General features: G+C 35.8%; 1 protein-coding gene across 1 annotated transcript; it reads left to right on the forward strand.

The window, feature by feature from the left end:
- Positions 1–6,816: 6,816 nt before the first annotated feature.
- LOC114758978 (disease resistance protein SUMM2-like) lies at positions 6,817–7,929 on the forward strand. The gene has a single exon (XM_028948073.1). The coding sequence runs from the start codon at positions 6,817–6,819 to the stop codon at positions 7,927–7,929; it is 1,113 nt and encodes a 370-aa protein (XP_028803906.1).
- The last annotated feature ends 7,821 nt before the right edge of the window (positions 7,930–15,750 follow it).

Consider the following 15,750-nt stretch of genomic DNA (forward strand, 5'->3'; position numbering starts at 1 on the left):
CCACTTCTTTTCAGCCAAGTCATTTTGTTTTTAAGGGCACGTTTGGAATCCAACGATCGTTAATGGAATGGGGGAAAACTTTTTACTGTCTTTTGGGTCTTGTTTGACTTATATCTATTGTGAAAGCTAAGGAAAAATACAACTACAATGTGACATTGGGACATATACTCCTTTCAATTCAAAACGTAGGGGTTAGTTGATTGAGGAATTTGCATTAATCATAAATAAAAGATATTAATCCATTTTGTCTCAAAAATTCATAATTCTTTTTCCGAACATTTATCCTATAGATTGCACATACTAAAAAAAGACTTCATCGATAACGGCAGTTTCCAATGCAAATCAATAAAGCTGTGTTTCAAAAAAACTAACAAATTTATTATAAATAATTAAATTAATTAATTTTTTAATTTATATAAATTAGTTATCCATGTCCTACATTTAGAATCAAAAGGAATATTTAACCTCTCATGGTAGATCTAAATTTTTGGATAAAAGTCTTTGGGTCATCATTATAGTTTTCACCTTTGCTAGAATTTAGGATATCTTTTGGTTGATACCATCATCCTCCCTTGCTTTATTTATATACATACATATATATATATATATATATATATTGCCTTGTTCCGCAACTTTTACCTTCACAAATCCAATACATTATCAATTCTTTTTTCTACTATGCCCTCACTTGAAAGGAGAACTATTTCAGAATTATCTCTCTTTTGTATAGCCCCTTCTCACTTATGATCTTTTTTTTTAATTAATTTTACTTTTCTTCGTCTCTCTTAACTATTCCATAATGAGAGGGGATTAAATAAAAGGGCAAAACTTAGGTAGAGTTTGTTATATCCTTTACACACAGGTATTTAATCATGCGTGGCACGTGTCTTTCTAATTTTGTTTAGAAAAAGATATAGCATTTAAAAATCCAAAAAAGACACGTGACATGCATTGATTAAAAATCATACATGTAAAATACAAAACAAACTGTATCGAATTAATTTTTGTTCTAAATAAAAATGTTTTAATCGCCGGTAAAAAATAAATAAAAATATTTGAATTAATAACACCTCTGTTTTTTCATATGGCCTTTATTTAATAATAAATTAAGACGCTTCCTCATTAGCTTATTAAAATAATTAAAAGGAATTATAGTCTTATTATTTGACTAACTGAAATTAAAAAAAAAAAAAAGTTAGTAATGGGTCGTCCTCAATTACTATAAATGACTAAGATACTAATTATATTTTTTAAGGTTGTCTCTATTGCAATACTCCACTTGGATTCAGTTTGAGTAGTGACGAGCACCAAACTTAGTTCATTCAGATTAAAATTTGATGGTCCACATTTCCTTCAATTTTATTTCTATATTTTCAATGTAAGCCGATTTTCTCTGCTATTGGGACTTCTGATAATAACCATTCAATGTAATCAGAACGGCCTTTGGCATCATCGAAAATGCTTAAGATTGGTCTTCTTCATATCAGCTTGTAATTTCTTAAGTTCGATATTCTACTCTCAGTGAAAGCACCAAAATAAAAAAAATGAAAATTTATGAATGAGGTAATTCGTATTTCTACTTTATCATAGTCACAAGGTGAAATATACTTGATTTGACGCAACAAATCTTCAACTTGATCAGTACTACAACTCTATTTTCCAGGTTGCTAAAGCTGAAAATAGAAGATATACATGTGGTTCTTGGGAAGCCTTGCATTTTGGTCGAGACCTATTTCTGGCTTTTCTGATAAACAATAGTTTGAACTATTGGTATATGATTCATAAATTTGCAAGTTCATTTTAATATATGGAACAAGAACGTTACCATGATCATGATGTTGAAAAGAGAACAACAACAACAACGCAAGGAAGAAGAATAAATGTGTAAAACTACAGAGAACAGTAGTTCCCACAACAGACCTCCAGGTTCTGCAAATGCGGGGACAAAACCTTAGCTGATATCTTTGGAGTTTTAAAAGTCAGAACCAGCAATCGCAATAACAGAGCATCGCTGGGAGGTCCAAAGAAATTGTGATGGTCCAAGCAGATAACAGCTCACCATGCATAAAGGAAAGAAAAATCTCGTTCTTCCTTCAGTTCTTTTTTGTCTAAATTCTGCAAAGTGTAAAATAATATGTAACAAAGAACCAGAGCGGGGGGACAAAAAAGTGACGGCTCAAGCAGCTAGGCCTACAAGGCATAGCGGGCTAGAGAAGCAGCAGCCTGCGATCCTTCCACCGGGAGGAGCCAGAGGTTGTCGCTCCTCTGTGAAACCAGCCTCACGCGGTGCCCTCTTGCCTAGAAAAACGCGAGACTCAAGGCATTCGCTTGGGACCCATGGCTCCGCTCTCCGCTTGGAACGGGCAGGCCATCAATCAAATTGCCTCCTTCAACCCAACCCAGCTGTTGCCGGAGCCATGTTTCATCACTTTAATACCCCGACTCATGTTACAAGATAGGGTCACCCGCCCGCCTGCTGCCAATTGTGTAAGGTTTTTATATAGTATAGTTTGTTTCACATGCTAGTCCATGTGGGACTTCTATATTCTTATTTTTGTCCCTTTGAAAAACACAATATTACATATTAGAATTCTGCATATAGCTGGAAAATAGTTCCTGAAGTTGGGTCCATGGAGCCAAAGTCATCGGCCTCGTGTGATTTCATTCCTGGATTCTGACTTTTAAAATATTGCTTTCATGCGGATTGGCTGCATGATCTCCAAGATGATAGAAAATTTGCAACTACCAAAAGTGATACTAATATTTTAAATTTCATTGCTTGTTGATACTTAATAAGAATATTTTGAAAAAAAAAATACTAGAAATAAAAGAAATTATGGTTTAATATTTAGTAGTAGTAAAACAACCCCTTCAAGCATAAGTGGTAATTTCTTGATCATTGAAATCTGGATTGGTATTGGAATGGAATGGCTTTATTTGAACGAAACACACAAAATGGATTGTCTAATGCCGGGTCGGGAGACTCAGAAAGGAGGACAATGAAATGTGAAGAATTTTTTTCTTTCTAATTTTTAAACGATGGTGACACCAAATAAACGGAATATTTCAGACTATGGATATGGAGCCGGTGGTTTGTATACGACTAAATAATAGATTAATTTATACTATCACTTTCATGTCGACAGGCTTTAAGATGATAGAAAATTTGCAACTGATATGCGTGTCTTATTTATGATAAATATATGTCAATTTTTTTTTAAATATCCTTTTGATTATTACTCTGCCCATCGATGAAGACCAATTTGATATATGTACAATCAATAGGGGATAGGTTAAAAAATTTATAAATTTAGGATGCAAAATAAATTGATGTAACGATTATATTTAAGGAGCAAAAATATGTAAAATAAAATAAATAGGGACAACATATTTATAAATTTAGCATGATATATCCATTTTTTGAACATGACCTCGTCAGAAAAATGACATCTCTACGTTCAGTGGATACTGGATGGTACAACCTGAATTAATAAAGTGGGGGAAAAGGAAATGGGAAGAAATTATAATTTACTACTCAATGATTTCCGTTGCAAGAGGTATAATAAAGCCAAAACAAGCAGGAAATCAACTAATGTGAACAAATTGACAAATAACATATTATTATTATTACTACTACTACTACTACTATTATTAATATAGAGAGAAGCCAAAGAATACGTCAACAAAATTACTAAAAGAAAGACTTGGAAATTTGACTTATAGTCTCCAGTAATTAAGAGGGCAAACATTAGAACTTAAGAAAGCCGAGGGGTAAAGTGGGAGATGTAGGGTTGTTTTTAAGGTTGACATGGCAAGCTATTCCTTGTTTTGCATCCTTTTTCAACTATGAATTTTCCAAATTGAGCTTGGCTACAACGATATTTCCTTTCTTATCGTACACCCTTCTCTCCTTTCCCTTTCACTCATCTTCGTCTTCACCTCTCTCTCTCTCTCTCTCTCTCTAGCTGGCTCTGTTCTTTCCCTCAGGTAATTAAGGTTGCCGGAGTTGTGTTTTCAGCACTTCATTTTCCTTCATGAGGAGCTACTCTGCTTTTGCTGTACTATTCTTATTCTTGACTTGTACTATATCTTTCAATTATACACAGACTGAAAAATAATGAATGTATCATCTTTTACTTACATGTTCTTTTTGTCATGCTTGTTGTGTATTATACTCATTACTGAATATTTCCCTTTGCTTTGCAGTTTGTGCCTCCTGATTGCTTTGTACTTTTTTTTCTTTTTTGCGTTCAGGATGCTTTGCACTTTGAATCTTCATTTTAATTGGCTTCCCCTTCATTGATTGCTTTGATATTCCACGAAGCAACAAAAATTTAAAAAAACAAAAAAAAGGAGACTTCCCTATCGACAAGCACGGGCGGAAGACTCAGGAAAAAAAAAAAAAGGGTTAGCATATATTTTTATTGTATTCATCATATCACTATTTCTCATGTGTTATCCACCATAAGCCTTCCCTCCTTTGAACCTCACCCTTAAATATTAAGGTGCTGCTAAATGGAAGGATCTTATCAACGTTTATGGATGATAAATCTTGGCATAGATCAAACTACCAAATCAGAATAATTAGGTGTTATCATATAGCTTTGTATCAGTTAAGTTCACGGGTTGGAGATATCCTCTATGTTTATTATGCATTTAGTGTGTATTGTGTTCATGACATGTTAACACTTCTTAGGGTTAAGTAAAATCTCCAACACTACTCGTAAACTATATGGAAACCTCCATTTATGAAACTTACCTAGTGTGAATGCATGTTGCTGTTATTGTTACAGAAGGAAAAAGTGTATAATTTTATATACATACATATGTACATATGCATACATACACATACGTATGTACATGTATACATGCTTTTGCTTTTTAAAATGACATCAGCATTGTTTTGGTCGATTATTTGTCCTTCTTATGTCAATGTTTTCAGTTGCAGTCATCACCAGAGTTAAGACCTCCAAAGAAGAGGTAAATTGTTATAAAAGTACTAAAATATAAGAGAGATGTAGGATGAGATAAGCAAGATAAGAGAGAATTGAAGGAAAAGAGGGAGTAACTTATTCACTTAGATATGCCCTATGTGTATTGCATAGCATCTTCTTCTATTCATAGTCTTCTAAATTCAAGCAAGAGTTACGTAATATAAATAATAAAATTAATTCACATAAATGCACAAATACAAATTTGAGTTAGGGAATGAAAACCCTAAAAACTATTTGTTAGGGATGCTAAGGAGTGTAGAATATGAAAAGCCAAGAGTTAAGAAAGTTTATGGACATCCACATAATTTAATACCTATAACATAAATATAAATTTTGGATGAATTTTCGCATCCTTTTGTGTACATTATTGTTATTTGTCGTAATACGTTTAATACTCCCTCTAATCCTATATATGAGAGAATTTTTTTAAGCATGACTTACTCCTATTTATAAGAGACAATAACAGTCAATCTAAAATTTTTTATTATTTTCTAGTTACTAATTATTGGTTAGTCTCATTCCATATTAATTACTGGTTTGCTCATTCTCTCTTCATAAGCAAAAGTGTTTTTGAAAATCAAGTTGCATGGGTGACATATTTACTGCCTTCAATCAATTTTAACCTTTTTTTTTTTTAATCTGTGCAATTAAATTATGTATATTTTATTAAAAAGATGGGAAGTGCTATATAGTTTACATGGAGACTAGCTAGCTAGTAATTTCACTTTACTATATATTTTCATTTTTTTTTTCATACCAAAGATTTGTATCCACCCTTGAGCCTTGACTCTTGTGGAAGTTCTCGACCTTTTTGTTTTGCAGTTGTTGGGCAGCTTGTTTTGCTGGTATTTGGATATAGCTTTCTCTGGGTTAATTGCTCTGTTCTTCTACCCATCAACAAAAATCTAAAACATAAACAAGGTTAGTATGCTTTTTTTTGTTTCATTTTATTTGCGTTGTGTATCTTCCTTTATCTTGTTCTTAAACTCTACCAACACGTGTGAACACTCTTTTACATGCACATACACACACAAGGTTTAAGAAAGTTAGTTATTTTCTTAATTATGTACATGAGATAGATTTTTTCTTGAAATACCCCATCAGTAATGATGACTATTTATTGTCGCAATCCTAACTATTCATCTGTTGTAATTTTGAGTAGAGGCCAAATTGGGAACATGCACTAATACAACTTAAAATGGGTAGCTTTTGCTTATCATAAAAATGAAAAAAAAAAATTGTTAGATTTTGCTTCTACTTAAGATGGGAGGTAGTACAATCTATCATTTAATTCAACCAAAGAAAATCTAAAAAATAATCGCATGACTAAAATCTCGATATATAATAAGAACAATAAATTAAGACACATCTTTGTTATATCATTGGCTTTCAATTTATATTTTTCTTATGTCTAGGGATTTTTTTTTTCCCTGTTGTACTTGCTTAGCTATTGCATAAATGGCTTACTTTTTTACAATTCTATTGAGGTTGAGTTGCTTTCCATGGCGGGTACAGACTTTGGAGTCAATTTTGGGGCTGGGCTTGCAGTAGATTTAGTGAAGGCAGTAGGACAGCAAGCTCGTTATTGCTATGAATTCGGCAAGCTTGTTACAGATCTGGGTGATGAACAAGAAAACTTAATAGCTACCGGAGATGGCGTGCTAGTCCAATTTAGAAAAGACAGAGCCAACAGCAAAGAGCCAACAGGAGACGTTCGGCTGCAGTTGAAGGCAGCAAATGAACTCATAGACAAAGTGGACAAGCTGAGAGAGAAAGCAGAAGCAAAGCAAAGCTGTTGCCATGGGGTTTGCCCTAACTGAATATGCCGATATCTTCTTGGAAAGAAAATGCAGAGAAGAAGACGGAAGCAATGAAGCAGCTTAATGGCAAGTTGAGGCAAAAGCTATCATCTGCTCATCGTTTATCACTTAAGTATCTGCCCCCATCAGAAGATTTCGTTCCATTTAAGTGCACAGAAGAGGCGTGCAATGAAATCTTAATGGCACTGAGAGATGATAAGAAGATAACTATTGGGCTTTATGGAATGGGGGGTTGTGGTAAGACGTCCTTGTTAGAACAAGTGCGTAGGGAAGTGGAAGACCATAAACTTCTCAAGACAGCATTTGCCATTGTGTCAAATACTCCAAACTACATAGCTATTCAAGACAGCATTGCAAACTGCATAGGCTTGGTATTTGAGACGGAGAAGAATGTAACTGATCAAGCTGCGAGATTGTCCATGCCATTTGAAGAGGATAAGAAATATCTTATAATCTTGGATGATGTGTGGCAAGTGCTTGACTTCAAAGCCATAGGGATTCCTGTTCGTGAAAATTGCAAGGTTCTTCTGAGAACTCGGCGCCGACATTTATTTGACATGATGAAATTTGATGCACCGATTTATCTATCACTTTTAACGCCAGACGAAGAATGGGAATTGTTCCAAAAGTATGCTGGTGAAATAAAAGGACCATTCCTGCAAGAAGTGGCTCGAAAGATCACTGCTGAATGTCACAGATTACCCGTTGCAATCAAAGCTGTGGCCAGTACTTTGAGGGGCAGAGAACTTTTTACGTGGACAGATGCACTGGATACATTGAAAGATCGTAAACAGCCACTAAATATTGAAAAAGGACTGGATGATCCTTATAGGTGTCTCAAATTTACTTTTAATGAGTTGAAGGATAAGGCAGAGATATCACTTTATTTGTTATGTGCTCTGTTCCCCAGCGATTCAGAAATTGCAATTGAAGCTCTGATCAGACTTGCATTTGGGTTAGGCATATTTCCAGATATTGATTCATATCAACGAGCTAGGTCCAAAGTGCGTACGACCATTGATAAATTCAAGAACCATTGTTTGTTACTGCAGGAAGGACGGCACGTTAAATTACATGACATGTTCCATTCCTTGGCTTTATGGGAAGCGAATTAAAAAACTCAAGTAATTATGGGGCTTACACAGATTGTAGACCTGATACGGGCGGATCATATGAAAGATACAAACAGATTATATTGCCATGGCATAGAAATTCCCAGATATGTTGTTCGAAGTGATGACGAAGTTGAAAGTGCTGGGCATAGAAAATACATCAATTGGGACAAACCAAATCTATTGCTACCTCCATCAATTGCAGGACTTAAAAAGCTTCGAACTCTTTGCCTGAAAGGATGGACCTTAATCATTATCTCTATGTTTGAAAAGCTCGAGATGCTTGACACTATTGAGCTACTGGATTGTGTAATGAAAGAGCTTCCTAAAGAATTAGCGAACTTGAAGGAATTAAAATTGTTAGACGTATCGAATTGCAAAATAGGAGGCAATCCTTATAAGTTGCTTGCCAAATGTTTACATTTGGAAGAGCTCTACTTCGTTGAAAATCATCTTCCAGAACTGATGCAGATTGGTCAGAACCTTGCTGAATTTTATCACCAAATTGGCTCCTTTAAGGTACTGAAACGGTATCATCTGGCAACTGGAGGCTCTATAAATACTCCCAAGGATGATTCATTGTCTAAACTCATATCTATAAATAATTTTGATGCCTCCATTACAAATGACGCATTCCAGGCATTGTGCCAGACGCTAGAGGGTCTTTTCTTTGAAAAAATTCAGGGAGATAGTGAAAGCATCATTCCTGGCATGTTTCCAATACAAGGTGAATGTTTGAAGGAGTTAAAAGAATTTGTGCTTCGTGATTCCGATCGCATAAAATGGCTGATTGACACCGCAAATGATCCTATATCAGACTAGAATCCTCTTGGCCAACTTGCAAAAGTTGAAAGTTGAAGCCATGGAGCGCTTGGAAGCCTTATGCCATGGTCCCCCTCCTTCTGGCCTTTTTGAGAATTTAAAGGAACTATTTATAATAAACTGTAGCCAAAACTGTTCAAGCTCATTAACTTGTCAAATATCATCAGAATTTGCCCAGAAAATTATTATCCCAAGCTGCCATTGGATAAAGCAATTATAACGGGATGTCCAGGGTTGAGTGGCATGTTTGATTTAGATTCAGAGGTGAGACATAAAGATGGAGACGAGGCCATGAAGCAGGTAACTCACACACGCTATTATAACTTAGCCTAACAATTGCATCAATCACTTTCAAATTACTTAGTATTATGGTTTCTATTCAGGCTGAGTTGCTTTCAATGGGAAGTGTTGAAGACTTGAGATCCAATACTAGGGTCAGGTCTGCAAAAGATTTGGTGCAAGCAATAGTACGACAAGCTCGCTATTTTTATCGATTCAATACTTTGGTTGCAGATCTCAGAAAGGAAAATGACTTATTAATGTCAAAATTAGCAGGTGTTAAGACATCGGGAGACCCTCTGCAGCAGGTGCGAATGGAAGAAGCAACAGCTGTCATAGAAAAAGTGGAGAAGTTGGAACGCAAAGCAGAAGCAAGCAAGAGCTGTTGTAATGGTGTTCTTCCTAATTGGTTGTCTCGATATAAAGTACGCAAGCATTTAGAAGAAATGACTGAAACAGTGAACCAGTTCAATGAAAGGTTAACAGTGACACCAAACAGTGTGCCATCTCAACCCAGAATCACACGCCGTGACAATGTCAGTACCTTTGAATCTAGAAAAAGGCCGTACAACGAAATTCTGGCGGCATTGGAAAATGATGAGATTTACATGATTAGTCTTTGTGGAATGCCGGGTTGCGGTAAAATGTCCTTGATCAAAGAAGTATGTAATGAAGTGGAGAGGTTGGAACTCTTTGATAAGGTGGCCTTTGTCGCGGTGTCCTTTCCCCTAGACATTAGAAGAATTCAAGGTCAAATTGCAAGCCATTTAGGTTTCAGACTTGATTATGACATGGATGAGACTGCAAGAGCTAAAAGACTACCCGTGAGATCAAATAATGGTGACAAAATTCTCTAATTAGTTTTGGATGATATATTGGAAGTGCTTAAACTTGAGGACGTTGGGATTCCCCTTGGCAGAAATTGCAAGGTTGTTTTGACTACCCGTTCAGAACGTGTATATACCTTGATGGAGTGTCAAAGAGTGGCCTATTTATCACTCCTATACGATGAGGAAGCTTGGGTTTTATTCGAAAGCAATGCGGGCTTGATACAAGATACATCAAAAAATTTGGCGCTGCTGATTTCACGAGAATGCCAAGGATTACCTCTTTCAATTATTGCTTTGGCTAGAGCTTTGAAAGACAAACCAGAAGATGTTTGGAAGGAAGCATTTGTGACATTGAGAAATCATGAAACAACCAATATACCAAGTCAGATGGGAAGTGTTTGTACATGTCTGAAATTAAGTATCGATCACTTGGGTGGTGATGAAGCGAGATCACTTTTCTTTTTATGTGCCCTCTTTCCAGAAGATTCAAAGATCGCTCGGGAAATTTTGATCAGATTTTCATTTGGATTGGGCATATTTAAGGATGTTGACTCTTATGAAAGAGCTAGAATCGAAGTTGTAGCCATCATTGATAAACTCATCAACTCTAATTTGGTACTACAGGAAGACCAAGAAAGACAATACATGTGCATTCATGACATGGTGCGTGACGTAGCCTTTCGGTTAGCACGGGAAAGTCAAGTGATCATGGCGCGGATCCAAACAGACTTACTAGAGAGGGTTTATGTGGATACAACAAGATTATATTGTCGTGATATAAATGAATACCCAGCTCAATTAAATTTCCCCAAACTTGAGTTTCTGTTTGTTTCTCATGATGGTGGGTGTACATCAGATTTTTCAGATACTTTTTTCATTGAGACGAGAGAGCTCAAGGTGCTGACCATAATAAATACATCTACATGGACAATCCCAGATCTACTCTTGCCTCAATCAATGGCTGGGTTGAAAAAGCTTCGAACTGTTTGCTTGAGAGGATGGCCCTTGAACAACATCTCTATGTTGGGAAAACTGGAGATGCTTGACACTATTGAACTTGTATATTGTGTAATAACAGAGCTACCTAAAGAATTAGCAGAACTAAGAACGTTAAGTTTGTTGGAAGTGCGGGGGTGCATAATAGGGATTTTGAGGTGCTAGCCAGATGTTCCCAACTTGAAGAGCTCTATTTTGTTGAGAATAGTCTTCCAGAAATGGTGTCAGATGATCATAATGTTGTTGAATTATTTTACCAGATTGGCTCCTCTAAGGTACTGCAAAGGTATCATCTTGAAATTGGAAGTCTCATAGATACTTTGGAAAATTATTTGATCACAAAATTCATATCTGTAAATGGTTTTAACATCCCTACCTCAAATGAAGAAATGAAGCATATGGCGGAAAAATCAGAAGTTCTGTTTTTGGAAAATATCAAAGGAGATTGCAAAAATATCTTCCCTGACATGATTCCAATAGAAAGAGAGTGTATGAACGAGTTGACAGAAATTTTACTTCATGATTCTGACAACATAGAATGCTTCATTGACACCACAAATCAGGCTACAACTGTTTTCTCGAGGTTGCTGAAGCTGAAAATTAGAACGATGAAGTGCTTTAAGGCCTTGAGCTGTGGTCGGCCTCCTTTCAATCTTTTCGAGAATTTACAAGAGCTATTTATAGTGGAATGTAGCGAATTGCGCTGTATTGTCTCCGTGGGCAAGCTGAATTTTTGTAATCTCAAGCACTTGCAATTTGAGGATTGTCCAAATTTGACATGTATCTTAACATATACTACCGCTCAAACTATGGTATTGTTGGAAACCCTGAAAGTATGAGATTGCATTTCCCTGAAGCAGATAATAAAAGATGAGGAGGAAGATGCACTTACTCAAGCAGGGCCTATTTTCCCAAAATTGAAACAAGTCTGCGTCCAGGGATGTCCACATTTGGAATTCATCATACCAGCATCTTTTCATGGTGGCCTTCCACAATTGAGCATCATATCTGATTCAGATTCAAAAGTAGCGATTCAGCAAGGTGGTGGCAAGTCTAGGGAGCAGGTAATGCTAACGTGTGATTGTTTGAATAGACACACATATATAAGAATAATGCATCTTAAATGGTTAATTATTTGTTCTTCATCATGATACTTTTAATTTATTGATCAAGTGTGTAATTTTGTAGGAGTTGGAACTTCCAGCAAAACAAAGCAGCGACATGGTTGTGCAAAGAGCAGGAGACCTTCGTCTTGAAGAATACAAAATGGAAGGCAGTTTTCACTCAACCGAACCTACGACTGATATGGAATCAAAGTCATTATCATTATCAAGCTTCCAAAATTTGGTTATGGAGAATCTACCTAATTTGAGGTACATATGTGAGTATCACAAACAACTTCACAACCTTCGAAGACTGAAAATATATAAATGTGGAGAGCTAAAATGCATTTTCTCACTCCGTATAATGACGTACGCATCAGCATTGCGTGAATTAATCATAGAAAATTGTTCTCAGCTAGAGCAAATCATTGAGCATGAGTATTACGATGGCGAGCACACAAGAACACTTAAATATGCACCTTTTTTCTTTAAAAGTAAAAAAAAAAAAAACATACATATATACTTGCTTGATTAATGATAAATGTTACTCCTCCGGTCCTTAATATAGGACCCAATTCTTGAGTTGGTTTTGGTCCTAAATATAAGACCCATTTTTCATATTTATTAATTTTCTCTAAATTACCCCTATGGATACTCTCTCAACCATAATCAAGTAGAAAAGGGAGAGGGGGTATTAAGAAAGATGATTATGGTGTTTTAGGAAAAATGTGTCACTTTTCTTATAATTAACTAACTTATCTAACTTCCTTAATCTAATCAAATTAGTTAAATAGGTCTTATATTAAGGACCAGAAGAGTATTTTTGTACATCTGATATAAAAGAATCTATGTGTGACTACTTTCAGGGCCATTTAGCGATAACCGCAACCTCCAAAAGATAACAGTAAAGTCTTGTCCGATCTTAGGGTCATTGTTCACTGTATCAGCTGCTAAAACCTTGAGATTGATGAAGACTTTGAAGATAGAAGAGTGTCCTGGAATGAAAGTTCTACTGAAAGATGATAGTGCTGAAGCACATAAAAGGAAGGCAATAGTTGAAGATGGTGGACAAGCTATCTTTCCAAAGTCTTTTCTTCCTAAGTTTGAAAAATCTACCAGAGCTCATCCATATGTGCAAAGGGGATAAGTTAAAAGCTGTAAAAGGTGTCATGTTTCCATAATCGTTCAATGTATCTAATCTTCAAAGCCTGACTGTAAAATCATGTCCAAGGCTGAGATTGTTGTTCACAGTATCAACTGCAAAAACCTTAATGTGGTTGAACTCTTTGGAGATAACAGAGTGCTCTGGACTGGAATACGTAATAAAAGGCAAGAGTAAGGAAAGCGATGCGGAAGAAATGCTTCCTAAGCTCAATGTTCTACATTTAGTGAAGCTACCAAGTCTGATCATTATCCAACGAGGCATTAAGTTGCAATGTGAGCTACGTCACGTGCATGACTGTCCAAAGCTGAAACAAATATTGGCTCATGTTTCGAAGCCAGACGACTTGCTACAAGAGTACGAAAGCCCAGGTGAACGATTCTTTTCAAATTTTCCAAGGAAAAAATTAGGGGAACAAAACGGTTTTACATAATGAGACAATGCAGTGACTTATTGCCATGACTCATATACGAATATATGACCTCTTTTCTAAATTAATTTTTTATTTCTAAAATTGCAATCAGAAGAAGAAGATTGCCATGAGGATGATGGTGAAGATATGGACGGAGAGAAGAAAAACACAAGGAAGTAGAATATGCAACACTAGAGGACAACAGTAATGTGATTGAGCAGAGTTCCACAAGCTGTCAAGAAAACAAAGAAGTTGATGTGGCAGCTGTTGGAAATCCATCTGTAGATTCCTTGTCACCTGCCTTGGCTTTAGATCCGAGTGAAGTTGTTGCCATCCACCAAGACGAAGAAGCACCATCACAAGCTGGATCAACTCATTGAAATGAAGATATAATCTTTGTTATTGTCCTTCTAATGTTCAAGATGTTAATATAGATAAAGATAATCGGAGGGGCAATAATGAAATTTAAAGTGGATCCATCCCAACAGGTTCAAATTTTCATTTGCCCAAGCAGGATGCTACTGGTATGAATTTCTTAGTTGTTCTCCCCCCCCCCCCCCCCCTCCATTTGTAATCTTCATGGATGCGAATTTTTCTTTTGTTTTTTTTTTTTTTTTATCTACGTACAAGCAGCTGCAGAGGTTCTTCCCCACTCACAAGAAATTGAAATTGTTGGCACTCAAGAAGGCCTTCCAAAGCAGAAATTCTGTCCAGTTGATTCAATGAACCTGCAAGAGGTTTATCCTGATTCCTATTACTATCTTTCTTCATTGGTGTTCTTGTGGTTGTTGTAGTTTCACTCAATTGTTAACTATGCCCCCATATATATTAACATGTTAATTTAATCCCTGACATGAACATGTATGATTTATGACACCAAAAAATTAGTCTAAATTTTACTGATGCATCTAATCATATGGAATTTTGATGTTATGCATGTGTCTGACTTGTGCCAACAAATGGAGCAACAGTAGATACTGAAGTAACTTTAACTTCCTTACGTGCTTTGTGATGAAAATTTTATAAGTAACTCGAGTTAATTGATTTGGATTGTACATGCATACACACACACACACACACACACACACACACACACATATATGAATAAGATGAAATCTAGTAAGCCTTGTATATTAAATATAAGGAATTACTGCCAGAAATATAATAGCAAATTAAACACTAAATCAACTTCTTTTTTCCATCTATAACAGCTCAATTAAGAATTTTTGAATTATGTGGACCAAAAATTTAGCCTTATCCATAGCATTCAGAGCTGGTATTAACTCCCTCCTTTAAACCTTATGAGTATAATTTAACCTGAGGCGTTCTTCTTTAGGTTTATCAGAGTAAGTTCATTTATGAAGGTAACTCAGAAACTCTAATTTGTCATTTGGAAATTATTGCACAGAGCTGCACAAAAATAGGAAAGGGAGGTTCTCATAAAGATACTGGACTAGCAGAATCAAAAGTGGGAACGTCAACACAGGTAGGCTCAGTACCCTCTTCATTATAGCAATAACATTTTATGGAATACAATGTAAAACGCTAAAAATGGTGGTTGGTGCACAGGAGTTGATCAGTGAAGAACCACAGGTTGAACTTAATGCAAATGTTGCAAAGGTTCAAGACGCTGTAGAGGTTCATTCTCAATCAGAATTTGATCTAAAAGTTGGTTCAATGAACTCGAGAGAGGTGTATTTCGAGCCCTGTTACTTTCATTTACATCAATAAATTAGTTTCATTTTAGGTGTATAAAATTTAAGTTAATCACTGAAGTTAAACTTAGAAACTAATATATATCAATTGTCAATTAATGCATAGAGTAACACGGAAATTGCAAAGGTCGGTTTTCAAAAAGATTCTGCACCAGAAGAATCAACAGTCAGAACTCCATCAGAGGTAACTTCATCACCCGCTTCTTGATGGGATAACATCATAAAGAGTACCTAAAAGGCTATGATTTTTGGTTCCATTACAGGTGGTGATTGACAGACAACCTCAGATTGGGAGGGACCCACAACAAGCTCTTCAAGAATACAAAGGTATCTTTCGAATTGCTCAAAAGAATTAGTATATCTTGCCAGGTTTCTCATAATGCAACAAGTTCAAAATTTCAGTTGAAAATGTTTCCAAGCTTCAAATAGATTGCAACTTGTTATGACTTCCCACTTTCTCCAACTTTAAATAGTTAAACCGAAATTGGTATCATTGTTATAAGGA

This window comes from Neltuma alba, unplaced genomic scaffold (genome assembly GCF_004799145.2).
Source record: "Neltuma alba isolate B1F8T4 unplaced genomic scaffold, ASM479914v2 tig00010779_pilon, whole genome shotgun sequence".
Classification (NCBI taxonomy): Eukaryota; Viridiplantae; Streptophyta; class Magnoliopsida; order Fabales; family Fabaceae; genus Neltuma; species Neltuma alba.